At 35.9% G+C, this 15,391-nt stretch overlaps 1 protein-coding gene across 2 annotated transcripts in view; it reads left to right on the forward strand.

Moving 5' to 3' along the window:
- The window catches only part of KLHDC10 (kelch domain containing 10), a 62,318-nt gene that overhangs the window by 18,060 nt on the left and 28,867 nt on the right, over positions 1–15,391 (forward strand). The window contains exon 2 of one of the 2 annotated variants that reach the window (XM_040259628.1): positions 14,564–14,650. The exons of the other annotated variant lie outside the window; for it this stretch is intronic. Coding sequence (XP_040115562.1) covers positions 14,564–14,650 — 87 coding nt within the window. The remainder of the gene's footprint in view (positions 1–14,563; positions 14,651–15,391) is intronic. 2 annotated transcript variants of the gene reach the window in all.

Genomic DNA, 15,391 nt, shown 5'->3' on the forward strand with positions numbered 1-15,391 from the left:
TTTCTTCAGCAAACTATCAACCCAGTTAATTTGAATCAGATGTGTAATTGATCAAACCAAAGCTTAGCTGCAGACATCTTGGGGTCACATAAAATAATTTCCTTAAAACACACGGAAGTATGCAAACTTGATGCAGGAATGTGAATTTTCTAATGTGAATTGAAAAGGACAAAGGAGAAGCCCCAGCAAGACGGTAGGAGGGGGCGAAATTGTGTTTAGAATCAAACCCCAGACCCACCAGAGACTCTCAGAGGGCTCTAACAAAACCTGGTGCACACAAGGAGACCCCACAGAGCCTGAGCCAGACCTGCCTGTGAGTGTTTGAGTGTCTCCTGTGGAGGTATGGGTCAGCAGTGGCCTGCTGCAGGGGCAGGGATTCTGAGTGCACCAGACCTGGGTGTGGCATGAGCCCTCTTGGATGAGGTCGCCATTAACCCCATCATAGAGCCACCAGAACTTACACAGGACTGGGGAAACAGACTCTTGGAGGGCACAAACAGAACCTTGTGTGCACCAGGACCTGGGAGAAAGGAGTAGTGACCCCATAAGAGACTGACCCGGACTTTGCTGTAAGTGTCCAGGAGTCTCCCTTGGAAGCGTTGGTCTGCGGTGGCCTCCTGCAGTGTTGGAGGCCTGCTGCAAGGTTGAGTGTGGCAGTGCATGCATGGGACCTTTTGGAGGAGGTCACTATTATCTTCATTATCTCCACCGTAGTTTGGTCTCAGGTCAAACAACAGTTAGGAAACACAGCCCTGCCCATCAACAGAAAATTGGATTAAACATTTACTGAGAATGGCCCCACCCATCAGAACAAGACCCATTTTCTCCCACAGTCTCTCCCAACAGGAAGCTTCCATAAGCTTCTTATCCTTATCCATCAGAGGGCAGACAGAATGAAAACCACAATCACAGAAAACTAATCGAACTGTTCACATGGACCACAGCCCTGTCTAACTCAATGAAACAATGAGCCGTGCTGTGTGGTACCACCCAAGACAGACAGGTCATGGTGGAGAGTTCTGACAAAATGTGGTCCACCAAAGAAGGGAATGGCAAACCACTTCAGTATTCTTGCCTCGAGAACCCCATGAACAGTATGAAAAGGCAAAAAATATGACACTGAAAGATGAACTCCCCAGGTTGGTAGGTGCCCAGTATGCTGCTGGAGAAAAATGGAGAAATAACTCCAGAAAGAATGAAGAGATGGAGCTAAAGCAAAAACAACGCCCAGTTGTAGATGTGACTGGTGATGGAAGTAAAGTCTGATGCTGTAAAGAACAATATTGCATACAAACCTGGAATCAAGGTAAATTGGAAGTGGTCAAACAGGAGACGGCAAGAGTAAACATTGACATTTTAGGAATCAGTGAACTAAAATGGACTGGAATGGATGAATTTAACTCAGATGACCTTTATATCTACTACTGTGGGCAAGAATCCCTTAGAAGAAATGGAGTAGCCTTAATAGTCAACTAAAGTCCAAAATGCAGTACTTGGATGCAATCTCAAAAATGACAGAGTGATCTCTGTTCGTTTCCAAGGCAAACCATTCAATATCACAATAATCCAAGTCTGTGCCCCAACCAGTAATGCTGAAGAAGCTAAAGTTGAACAGTTCTGTGAAGACCTACAAGACCTTCTAGAACTAACACCCAAAAAAGATGTCCTTTTCATCAGGGGGGACTGGAATACAAAAGTAGGAAGTCAAGAGATACCGGGAATAACAGGCAAATTTGGCCTTGGAGTACAAAATGAAGCAGGTTGAAGGCTAACAGAGTTTCTGAGAATGCACTGGTCATAGCAAATACCCTCTTCCAACAACACAAGAGAAGATTCTACACATGGACATCACCAGATGGTCAATGCTGAAATCAGATTCATTATGATTTTTGCAGCCAAAGATGGAGAAGCTCTATACAGTCAGCAAAAACAAGACTGGGACCTGACTGTGGCTCAGATAATGAACTCCTTATTACAAAATTCAGACTTTAAATTGAAGAAAGTAGGGAAAACTACTAGACCATCCAGGTAGGACCTAAATCAAATCCCTTACAATTATATAGTGCAAGTGACAAATAGACTCAAGAGATTAGATCTGATAGACAGAGTGCCTGAAGAACTGTGGACAGAGATTCATGACATTGTACAGAAGGCAGTGATCAAGACCATCCCCAAGAAAAAGAAATTCAAAAAGGTCAAGTGGTTGTCTGAGGAGGCCTTACAAATAGCTGTGAAAAGAAGAGAAGCTAAAGGCAAAGGAGAAAAGGAAAGATATACCAGCGTTCCAAAGAATAGCACGGAGAGATAAGAAAGCCTTCCTCAGTGATCAGTGCAAAGAAATAGAGGAAAACAATAGAATGGGAAAGACTAGAGATCTCTTCAAGAAAATTAGAGATACCAAGGGAACATTTCATGCAAAGATGGGCACAATAAAGGACAGAAATGGTATGGACCTAACAGAAGCAGAAGATATTAAGAAGAGGTGGCAAGAATACACAGGAGAACTATACAAAAAAGATCTTCATGACCCAGATAACCACAATGGTGTGATTACCCACCTAGAGCCAGACATCCTGGAATGCCAAGACAAGTGGGCCTTAGGAAGCATCACTACAAACAAAGCTAGTGGAGGTGATGGAATTCCTGTTGAGCTATTTCAAATCCTAAAAGATGATGCTGTGTAAGTGCTGCGCTCAATATGCTAGCAAATTTGGAAAACTCAGCAGTGGCCACAGGACTGGAAAAGGTCAGTTTTCATTCCAATCTCAGAAAAAGGCAATGTCAAAGAATGTTCAAACTACCACACAATTGCACTCATCTCACACGCTAGCAAAGTAATGCCCCAATTCTCCAAGCCAGGCTTCAACAGTATGTAAACCATGAACTTCCAGATGTTCAGGCTGGATTTAGAAAAGGCAGGGACGCCAGAGATCAAATTGCTAACATCCATTGGATCATGGAAAAAGCAAGAGAGTTCCAGCAAAACATCTACTTCTGCCTTATCGACTACTTCCAAAGCCTTTGACTGTGTGGATCACAACAAACTGTTGAAAATTCTTCAAGAGTTGGATATACCAGACCACCTGATTTGCCTCCTGAGAAATCTGTATGCAGGTCAAGAAGCAACAGTTAGAACTGAACATGGAACAACAGACTGGTTCCAAATCGGGAAAGGAGTACGTCAAGGCTGAATATTGTCACCCTGCTTATTTAACTTATATGCAGAATATATCATGCGAAATGCCGGGCTGGATGAAGCACAAGCTGGAATCAAGATTGCTGGGAGAAATATCAATTATCTCAGATATGCAGATGACACCATCCTTAAGGCAGAAAGCTAAGAACTAAAGAGCCTCTTGATGAGAGTGAAAGAGGAGAGTGAAAAAGCCGGCTGAAAACTCAACATTCAGAAAATGAAGATCATGGCATCCAGTCCCATCACTTCATGGCAAATAGATGGGAAAACAATGGAAACAGTGAGAGCCTCACTGTTTTGGTCTCCAAAATCACTGCAGATGGTGACTGTAGCCATGAAATTAAAAAATGCTTGCTCCTTGGAAGAAAAGCTATGACCAACCTAGACAGCATATTAAAAAGCAGAGACATTACTTTGCCGTCTGTCTAGTCAAAGCTATGGTCTTTCCAGTGGTCATGTATGGATGTGAGAGTTGGACTATAAAGAAAGCTGAGCACTGATGAATTGATGCTTTTGAATTGTGGTGTTGGAGAAGACTCTTGAGAGTCCCTTGGACGGCAGGGAGATCCAACCAGTCCATCCTAAAGGAAATCAGTCCTGAATATTCATTGGAAGGACTGATGCTTAAGCTGAAACTCCAGTACTTTGGCTACCTGATGCAAAGAACTGACTCATTGGAGAAGACCCTGATGCTGGAAAAGACTGAAGGCAGGAGGAGAAGGGGACGACAGAGGATGAGATGGTTGAATGGCATCACCGACTCAGTGGACATGAGTTTGAGCAAGCTCCGAGAGTTGGTGATGGACAGGAAGCCTGGTCTGCTGTAGTCCATGGGGTCGCAAGGAGTCGGATACGACTGAGTGACTGAATTGAATGTGAATTGGGTACCTTAGAAAGAGGTAATGTCTTTAGCTTTAAATACTATGCATATACAAAGGAAAACATTGAGGAAAGCATTGAGGGAGAAAAATAACTTCTCAAAGCTGTAACAAAATCTTTTCTATTCAGTTTTGATTTTAAGTCCAAAATTTATCTGTGCACTTTTAGAAAGAATACTTCAGTGCAAGTGTTCTTGTGAAATGTTACTTTTTGTAATTTTTGTTTCTAAGAAAAGAATATCTATTTCTGAATATAATGCTTCATGCAAATATCTTACTACAAATCGTGTACTTTGGCCATATTCATATCTGGTATTTTTTTAGTTTTGCATTTAAGATATTGGCTCTCTGCTTATTACATAACAGGATTATTATCAATTTTTCAGATAGTTTGTTTCTAAATATCAAATTTTAAGTTTTTTTAAAAATCCAATGTTAAAAAATTAATTATTTAATGAATATTTTGTTGCTTTTGGCCAGATTTAGTCCACCACAAGCTCTCATTGCCATTGGTCACTCTAGATCTTTTCTTGGAAGACACTGCATTTACTATAGAAAATGGTGACTTGAGAGAAAGCAAAGTTAATTCATATAAAACAGTGTGTCTTTACTTTCAAAACTGATCACTTTTCTAGTTTTAATCAAGAAACAATGAATAGCAAAAATAATAAATGGCATTTCAGGGTACAATTGTTTGACTGTTGGAATTTTTGGATTTCCTTCTCCTTAGGAGTTCCTCAGCTTCACTTGAGAAATAGCATGGACTCTGTGTCTGTAAGGAGCTACCCGTCTTCAGTGTTCCTTAAAGGAGGGAGGTTGCAAAAGTTTAGGTCAGCAGGCTTTGTCAAAATGATTTTATTTAAAAATCTGTTTTCATATTTAGTCTGCTAACATCTATACTCATAGAGTATGTAGTCTTTTTTCTCTCTCTCTCTCAGAAATGTTTTTAGGGAAAGAGGTTATTCTCTGTAAATTCAAATTACAGAGTACAAGAAATCCGGGAGCAAGTAAAGACCAAACAGTGTAGTCTAGCTCTTGGGTGAATTATTACTATAAATTTTCATTTCAGTATAATTAGGATTCAGATATGTAGTTGTTAGCAAAGAAACTGATCAGATTATTTTTTAGGGTCGTAGAAAAATATTTGATATGCTTGATACAGATCCTTTTGCTATAGATAGGCACACATCAACACGACATTGTAAATCAACTGTACTTCAATTTAAAAAAAGCCACATTGACACAGATAACTTACAAGGAGTAAAAAAAAGTTTTAAAATGACTTTTAATTTTTCCCTTTTCCCCTCCTCTAAAACGCCTTAGAATCATAAAATATTAAAATTGAAAAAGACCTTGGAAGTCATCTTGCTTTATCTTCTATCCAGTGTGGAAATCCTTTTCACAATAGCTCTAATTAAAAAAAAAAAAAATCTCTATTTAAAGAGATCTGCTTATTTTGATCTCTTCAGTTAATGGGTTGCCTATTTGCAGAGAGAGCTGTCAGATTATATGTTGTCTTTAATTGTTACAGAGATTTGCCTTAAATTCAGCTGCAACTTGGAGTTTCTCCCAGTTGTGTTTTCTGGTAGAATAGTACCCTTTGAAGACAGTTATAATATTCTGGGTCTTAAGTTTTTCAGTTGTATCTTCTGGTAGATATGGAATAAATCCATTCCTTCTTCATTTAACTACCCCTTGAAAACAATTGTAACTTTCTGGGTCTAAATTCTTTTTAATTTTTTAACTTGGGGGGGTCTATACATTCACAAGTCTGTGGATAGTCTTCAGAGGATTATATCATATGTAAAATTGTGAACATATATGTGCATTTTTCTGAGAAGAGAGCCATAATTTTTATTAGTCTCAGTGGAAACCAATTCCCTATCAAAGTTAGTGTACCAGACCTACTGGAATGGACCTGGTAATCTGCTTTTTGTTTTTATATTTTTTAATAAGCTTGCAATGAACCATCTAGTCCAGCATCTCAGGAACCATTGCACTGGGTAAGTTCTAAGATTAAAGCCTTTCTGATTCTGTTGAAAATTGTAGAATTTTTAGAGCTTTGGAGATCGTCTAGTATACATATAGTTGGTGATGTGCTTATAGTTATATCCTTCCTATCAAAAGATTAAACTGGTCCAAAAGGGTGGGGTTTTTATTTAAAACTTTATTTCAAAGTCTTGGGAGCCTGTGATGATGTTATCTTAGCTTAGAAGTGTTCCTAGAATTTTTGATTGTTAGATCCAGATATAGTATTTCAATCTAACAGAAGTTTATGAATTATAGTACTTTTTGATTAATTTTTAATCTGTAAAAATTTTAGCCTCTTTCGTTTTTACTATTTCTAAGGAAGGATAGTATCATTTATGAACACTGCTTTCACGGCTGCCTTTTGGAACAGTTTAGTTACAGCTCCCCCTGTGCTCCCTCCCTCCTCTGAAGACAAAACTACTCATCCAACGAGCCCAATTTTTTTCAGTAAAGTAGTACTTGAATAACTAATAATATAAACTGAAATAACAAAGAATAGCTTAAGAATTGAAGATTTTTCTCAGTGTGCTGTGATTATTTTTATAGAATAAAAGAAATCTATGATAGGCCTACCTTTTGCTACATGTTGTTAGAGGGGTAATGTCAGAAGAGCAAAGAGACTAAAGTGAAAGCAAACAGAAAAATGAAGCATGGCAAGGGAAATGAGTATGTTTTAATGACCAATAGAAATGGCAAGCAACAAAAAGGCGAGAACCAGTAATTTTCATTCATTTACCATTTATTTATAGAGTTGGCTTATAAGCAGATACATGTGAAAATGGAGTATTTAAAATAAATCAGGAGTGTGGTTAAAAAACAGCAGATATAACATCTGATGTCTGGGGGAACAAATAGCTGCTTTTGCCTCAATATTGTTAGCTCCCTAAAGATACATTTCCTTTGCCTGTATCTGGGAAGTACACTAGAAACCAGCAAGTAGTCAACAGCTGCTCGCACGCTGCTTGAAGGCCTGAAAAGAGTCAGAGTGAGCTGCAAGTTGCCAGCACAGTTGCTCCTCACAGTGTTTGACTCCCCAAAACCTAAGGGATGGGAAGTATTAACAGTTACTCCAGTAGTTAGGAATGACTTGCTAAGGTTTTATTCTTAATTAAGTGGCAGTATAATGATGCAGTTAGCTTTCTCTATCCACGAGTTCCACATCCATGGATTCAGCCAACCTGGGATCAAAAATATTTGGGGAAAATAAAAAGTCCAAAACAGCAAACACTGAATCTGCTTCACTCCTGCAACTATTTACAGATAATTTACATTGTATTTACAACTACTTACATAGCATTTACATTGTATTAGGTATTATCAGTCTAGAGAGGATATGAAGTATACAGGAAGATATATGAGTAGGTTGTATGCCTATTTAAGCCTTAACCATTTTATAGAATAAAGGAGTTGAACATCCTTGGATTTTGGTATCTGTAAGGGGTCCTGGAACCAATCCCCAGTTGTTATTGAGGAATGACTATATAATGGAGAATCTTGGGAGAGGAGAGTAACTTGTTTAAGGAGTTGGGAGAGTGTACCTTTGGTTGAGAATTACTGCCTCAGTATTCATTCATTCATTTAACAAGTATTTATCAAGTGCCTCTATTACACATACTTTTTTCAGGTGCCAAATTGAATTGTGGTTATGAGCATTATTGACTGCATGGGTTTGAATCCTGGAGTTTTTACTTACTTACTTAGCTAAGTGACCTTGGGCAAATTACTTAATCTCTCTGTGTCTTAGTTTCCTCATCTGTAAATTTGGGATCATAATTTTTATCTATCTCTGAGTTGTGGTAAGGACTAAATGAGTTCTTGGAAGAGTATTTTTATTAAGGAATACAGTTGTTTTCACACACACACATATAGACATATATACATACATATAATGCATGACTAAACTGGAACACAGCACAGTATAGCACTGTAACTCATATTTTGGTTTGTATTAATTTATACACTGCTTTGTTTCAAAAAGGATTTGAGGCAGAACCAAAGCGTCCTAAGAAATACTCTGTACCCAGGCAGCACAGCAGAATCGATACAGGTTCAGATCTTATTTTGAAAGGCAAAGACAGATGTTTAAAAATGAATGTATGTACATGCTGGGAATAGAGTGTATACTCAGTAAATGTCATTTCTCTTATGTTTAAAAGCAAGTAATTTACTTAACAGGTTGGTCACTGTCAGCCCAAAGTGTACCATGGCACAGATAGACATAGTTCTGTGAGTACAGTAGGAGTAGAGTGCAGGCTGAATTTTAGCTCCCATTTATCCACTTGGCATGGAGTTCTCATGCAGTAAGCAGTCTGCACAACATGCAGTGATTCTGAATACTGTGTTAACTTGCTTCTCTTTTGAAATTCGTTATAAATATTGAATTGTATAAGGCAGTAGGACCATATCATCTAAACTAGAAATCTTAGATCGAGTTCACTGTCAATAGTTCTGATTGTTAAAATATTCATTCTTGTTTCTGATATGTCATTTTGAATGCAGTCTGCTCCATATCAACATAGTTAGGTTTTTCTTCTTCATTCTGGCTTTTATTTTTCATACTTTTTACCTTGGAATATTGTAAATTTGCATGCAGTTGTAAGGAATAATTCAGAGAGATCCATATACCCTTCATCCAGTTTCCCAGATGATAATATCTTGTTGCTATCACATAGTAACACAACCAGGAAATTGACATTGATACCATCAACTTACTTTACTCAGATTTCCTTAGTTTTATATGCACTAATTCATGTGTGTGTCTATGCACGTGTTTTGAGTTCTGTGTAATTTTGTCACGTGTAGATTTTCATGGCCACCTAGTCAAGATAACGGCACAGATCCATTTACAAGGACCCCTCGTGTACAGGCACAGCCACCTCCCCTGGCAAACCTCTGGCACCCACTAGTCTGTCCTCCATCTCTATATAGTTTCATCATTTCAGTTATGTTATATAAGTGGAATCATGTAACCTTTTTTTCCCCATATATCCTTTTGATGCTGCTTTTTTTATTCAGCATAATTCCCTTGAGAACCATCCAAGTTGTTGCCCCCATCAATAGTTGATTGGTACTGAGTAGTCTGCCATGGTATAGACAGAACCACAGTTTGTTTACCCATTCTGATTCATTGGAAAGTTGGTCAGGTTTTGGCTGTTGTGAATGAACTTTCTGTGAACATTTACGGACAAGTTTTTGTGTAAGCATAAGTTATTTTTTTTCTCCCAGTTTGCTTGGTGTTGAATTTTATCAAATGCTTTTTCTGCATTTATTGAGGTGATTGTATAGTTTTTCCTCTTTATTCTGTTTTTGTGGTGAATTATACTGATTTTTGAATTTTTTATCAGTCTCACATTTTGGGGACAAATTTCACTTAGTCATGATGTGTTATCCTCTCTATGTAATTTTGATTTGATAATATTTTGTTTAGAATTTTTGTGCCTGTGTTTCTAAAAGATGTTGACCTTAATGATTTTTAATATCTTTATCAGACTTTGAAATGAGGGTTCTACTAGTCTCATAAATGAGATTCTCTATTCTCTATAAGCATTTGTGTCTGCCTTAAATGTTTGGAATGAAGCCATCTTAAAATTTTTACATAATACTTAAGTTTATATTTTTCATCAATATCTATATTAGTCACCCTCTGTATTTTTTTTTAACCATTCATGAACTTACCCTTCTCCCAACCCTTCTTTTTACCCTTACAATTATTTCTGTCAGTATCACCTGAGAGTATACTTTTGAATGTTAGTAAGCTTTTGTTTTACTAAAACACTTATTAAGTCAGCACTTCTCTGCTTACTCTTTTACTTTGATGATTATTACTGAATTTTTAAAAAATTCTAGATATATATCTTTGAGTAATTCTTTCACTAGAACTCTTGAGAGAAGCAAAAATTTTGTGTCTTTGTGCATTCAAAAATGTATTGGGAGGGACTTCCCTGGTGGTCCTTAAACCTCCATGTTTCCTCTGCATGTGTTATGGGTTTGATCCCTGGTTGGGGAACTAAGATCCCACAAGCTATGCAGTACAGCCAAAAAATATAATAAAAAAATTTAAGAATGTCTTAATTTCACTCTCACAATTGAGTGAGAGTTTGAGTTGATACAGATTTCTAGTTTTGAAAGTATATCTAGTTGTCCCAGGACCATATGTTGAAAAGATCATGCTTTTCTCATTGAGTAATCTTGTCACCCTTGTCAAGTCAACTGACCAGATGTATATGGATTTACTTGTAGACTCTTTAATTCTGTCCCATTAATACACGTGTCTATCCTTATGCCAGTACTACAGTTTTGAATACTATGTCTTTGCAGAAAGCTTTGAGTCCAGGAAGTATGTTTTCCAGTTTATTTCTTTTTCAAGATTGTTTTGGTTTTATGAGTTCCTTCTGTTTCCATATGAAGTTTCATATTAGCTTGTCTGTTTCTGCAAAAAAAAAGCAGGTGGAATTTTTATAATAATTGCTCAATTTCCTTTTATATCTTATTAAAATGCTTCCTACCTCTTTTTCCTTGTATACTGTATTCAGGTGAATTTCTTTGGCTCCATCTTTTAAACTAGTAATTTAATTTGTTCTTTTTTTTCATCCTTAATTAATTTTTTTGTTAGTTAAATGATCAAAATTTAATTTCTAAAAGTTCCAATTTATTTCTTCTTAAATAAATGTATTGCTGTCTGGTATATCTCAGGATAGTAATTGTACCTAATCTAAGGTCTTACTCTATTTAATTTGTTAGCTCTCTTTCTTTGGGTGTGAGTTCTTTTTGTAACATTAATAACTTTTTCATGTTTGGGTCTTGGTTTTGTGCTCACTGGTCTTTATTTGAGAATCCTTGTTAGCCTTCCTGTGAATGTTACATCTGTTTACTGCAGCAAGTCTCTGCTCACTGTGGGTAGAGATGGAATATGCAATTGCCAGTCTTCTCTAATGTCTGTCCCCTTTTTCCTAGGATTTAATATCCACCCAGAGCTCTGCCCTGTCTTTTTGATCCAAGTGTTTGTATACTCATTGTTCCTACCTGGGGAGTGACACCTTTCTAGTTTGATGCCTTTGTTCTTATCTGGAAGCAACGACTCCTAACCAGTTATGCTGAAATTCTGTAAATTATTTCTGTTCTTTCTGCTTTCACCTTTGGGCTTATTTAGTTAACTCTGAGGGCTGTTCAGATCACTTGCAATAGCCCTCTACTCTGGGTGTGTAGGACTGTGATAAACCTCCTTTAAGCTGATTCTATCACCTTTTCATTTTTCAGTGATTGACTAAGACCATTTCTTGTTCTTTTTTGATTATATATTTTTTAAAATGGCTTTTGTGTTATTTGTGAGGTTTTGGGGAGAGTGGAGTTGCTTGCAGTGTGCTCAGCCTACTGTCTTGATTATTGATGACTGTATCATATTTATTGTACAATAAATAAACAGGAAAAACTTAAAAGCTAGCCAAAAATGAAATCTTCATGAAATGATTGGAAAATTATGGTTTTTGTTTTGAAGAGTAGAAGCAATCACAAATGAAGATTGACACTCAAATATATAAAAATTAAAGCTTCGATGAACAAAATTTCAGGAGTATGTTTACTTGAAATTGGAAAGATATATTTGGTATGTTGCTGATTTCTCATTTTATCTGCTCTTTGGCTAAAGGAAGAAAACAAGGGTTCTGAAGTTAGTGCCTACTTCGCCTGAATAACCCTCTGCAGAGTCAATATTAGCCTGTGCCTTTGACAGACTTATGTTGGTTGCTGACAGAGAAGCAGGGCAAAGATGTATGACAAATTCTGAAAACACATCAAAAAGAATTTTTGATTACAACTTTGGTTCAGTAATTTTCAGTATTACTCCCTCACTGTTACCTAAATTTGTTTTATATTTTTCCACTATAAAATAATGTGTCTTAGAAGTTTGGGATAATATAAAAGGAGTGATAATCCTCAACCTGAATCATAACCACTGTTAGCACTTTGATATGTTTCTTTATGGTATTTTCTTATCATAGCTTCAAAAAAAATTAGTAATATGGTATTGTTTTTCTTCTAGTCCAGAAGTAATACCTACTCAGTGAGAAAGCTTGGAAAATGGAGATAGCACTAGGAAAAGAAAACAAAATTGCTCTTAATAACTGCCCAAAGATAACCACAATTAAAATCTGATGTATATCCTGCCTGAATTTTTCATGACTATATATACTTTTTTCTTTGTTAACATGGTATAATACGCTACTGCTATTTTGTACCTGTACCTTTCATTTGCAATATATTGTGAATGTCTTCTCATGTTAGTAAATACTCTTGTATGTATTTTTTAGTGGTGCGTAGAATGTGAATATATTTAAGTATGTTTACTTAACATACTTACTTAACCATCTCCCTATGATTGGACTCTGAAAGTGTTTCAGATTTTTTACCATTATAAATAATACCGTAGTATCTTTGTCCATACATCTTTCCATGCATCTGTAATTGTTTCTTTAGGAATAAATTCCTAGAAGTGGAATAGCTGGGTCAAAGGGTATGTACATTTCAATGCTTTTGATACATAAAGATGTCAAATTTTAAGCTAATCACTTGTTATATTTTGTCTTGTATTGCTATCTAATTGTTTTATGTGTTTGTCTTGTCTCCCTAATTAGAATATAAGCTCCTTGAGGGCAAGGGAAGTTTCTTATGCATCTTATGTATCCTTTGATAGTGTGGTTTTACAATGTTGGACTTATGAGTGATCGACAAGTATTGTATTGATTTAAAGCTGTGGTTCTCCAATCTTTGGATGCCATAAACCTATAAATTTAAAAATATGTATCTATTTGGGGATACAAACAGGCTTGCAAAATTTCTGTTTTTCGAAGAAAGAATATTAAAAAACAAAATCAGCTACCATTTTTTATCACCTTCATCTCACAAAAGAATATTTAATAACAGAAGTTGCTAATTTCTGAAAAAAGGATAGACTTTTAAATGGAACATTTTAGCATTTAAAAAACTCACTGCCTTGTCCATATTTTTCTTATTTTGTGTTGTACTGGTAAATCTTTACCTTAGCCCAGCAGTGGTCCATAGGCCAACATTTGGGAACTACTGATTTAAAAGACTTAGAGGATTAACAGATAAACTCTTTGCAAAATAAATAATTCTTTCCTTTGCCCACAAGTCTATCTCCTCCACAATATTAAGTATACATGTACAGGTAATGCCATTTCATTACTCAGAATTTGTGTATCTCTACATACAAGTGCTACATCTAAGATATTTCCAGTTGCCAAAATAAAAAACTATATGCTTTCTAAGGAATTTGAGACAGGTTAAGTGTGATGTAGCAGAAAGAAGCCATGTATTAAGAGTCAGACTGCCCAGGCTTGACTCCTGGCTTTGGCATTAAGTCACTTAATGTTTTTTTTTTTTTAGCTTCCTTACTTATAAATTAAAATGATAATATCTACCTTGAAGTGTTTTTATTGCCCCTGTTATAGCAGTTACCTCACTGTAATGTAATTATTTGTTTAGGCATCTGCCTTCCTCAGAAGACCATGAGTTCTTGAGGCTAGGAGTCATAGCCTCCTCTGGCTACCGTGGAGCCTAGCCTGGGGCTCACAGCAGAGCAGGTGTTTAATGAAATGACTGTTGAATCTGTACAGGCTTATTGTGGGGATCAAATGAGATAATATGTATAGAAGCTCTTTGTAAACTTTAAATTCAATACTAATGTTGTTTTTATTGCCTATAAGAGCTGTCTTTGGGAGCTATCAAAACTTTGAGAAGAGACAAAATTATCCCATTAACGCTTTGCATTTTCTTCTATATTATAAGAAAACAAGTTTTAATTGGGATTAATGTGCAGTTAATTTGCTTCCTGTGAAGACAGAAAATTTTCCTTATTTTTCTCCCCCCACAGTGGAGTTGTCAAATGTTAAATGTTTGTTTTATTTGTTTGCTATCATAAAATTTTAATTTAGCAAGTTCAGCTTATTTCATATTTAAAGAATGATGCCCATTGCTTTATCCTGTTAACCATAAAACTGATAAAAGAATTACCAAACCCAGAAGAGAACAGGAGCCTACGTTATATCAAATTAGTTTTAGTAAGAGCTCCCTTTTTAACATTCACTGACTTTTAAAAATGTCATCATTTCTGATCTGTTTATAAAGCTCCTGGTAAATTTTTGCCACAAGATGGCATTGGTGATTATTGAATGCATGTTCTATTGAACCAGAATTTTGAAAAACGGTGCACGTAATTGTTCATATTCTTTTGGGGATGAATTGAAAACCTTCATCACTGCTTATATATTATTTGATTTTGTTTTGACTTCCAAAACAGGGTTAAATGCTACTTTACATCATTTCTTTCTGTATTCAAGTATTGTTTTGTTTCCTGTTTTTCTGTCTTTATAACTACAGTTGCTATGTATTATTTGCCATGTGTTGTATGTGTCTGACTTATTGCTGATAATTGTGGTAACAGGTAAGAAGAAAATACGATGGGACCCAGTTAGGAGGCGCTTCATTCAGTCCTGTCCCATCATAAGGATCCCTAACAGGTTTTTGAGAGGTGGGTGATAACTAGCAAGAGATATGTGCTTCGTATGGGTTAAAGGGAGCTTTGAATTTTTTAAACTCAAAACTCTGGTTTTTAAAAATTGTCTGAACAGCTAAAATTGGATTAAGGAAAGTCTAGAATTTTAATTTTAAACCTGTATTTCATATTGAGCACTGTTGGAATTGTAATTATAAGTTTTGGGAAGTTAGAATCACTTCATATGTATTATTAGATGGTAGAAATAAATCATCTCACTGATACCAGTATTATTCCCCTGTAAATATATTAAAAAGAACTTTGAATAATTTATAAAATAAGGGTATGGGAAATGCTTTTCTAAATATAATTTTAAGGAAGAAATACAATTTATATGACTGTAAATTTGTATGTCAGAAGCCATTAATAAAAAGATAAAAGGGGGAAATATTTGTAACAAACGGTTAGTATCATGAATATATAAAGAGCTCTTACAAATCAATAGTTTAAAAACAAATACTCATTGGAAAAATAGGCAAAAGAACGTGAACAATTAATAAAAAGCTCAGTAAATATGAGCAGATGTTTATTTTCACTATTGTTATAAATATAACTGAAATAATAAGATTTTTTGCCTATTAGGTCAGCAAAGGCTAAAAATAAAAGTACTCAGTGTTGCAATGGTATGGGGAAATCCAAACTCATATACTGAAGGAAGTATAAATTTAACACCGCCTTTCTGGATTTAATTTGGCAGTATGTATCAAAAGCCTTAAA

The sequence above is a fragment of the Oryx dammah genome, unplaced genomic scaffold (genome assembly GCF_014754425.2).
Source record: "Oryx dammah isolate SB20612 unplaced genomic scaffold, SCBI_Odam_1.1 HiC_scaffold_18, whole genome shotgun sequence".
Classification (NCBI taxonomy): domain Eukaryota; kingdom Metazoa; phylum Chordata; class Mammalia; order Artiodactyla; family Bovidae; genus Oryx; species Oryx dammah.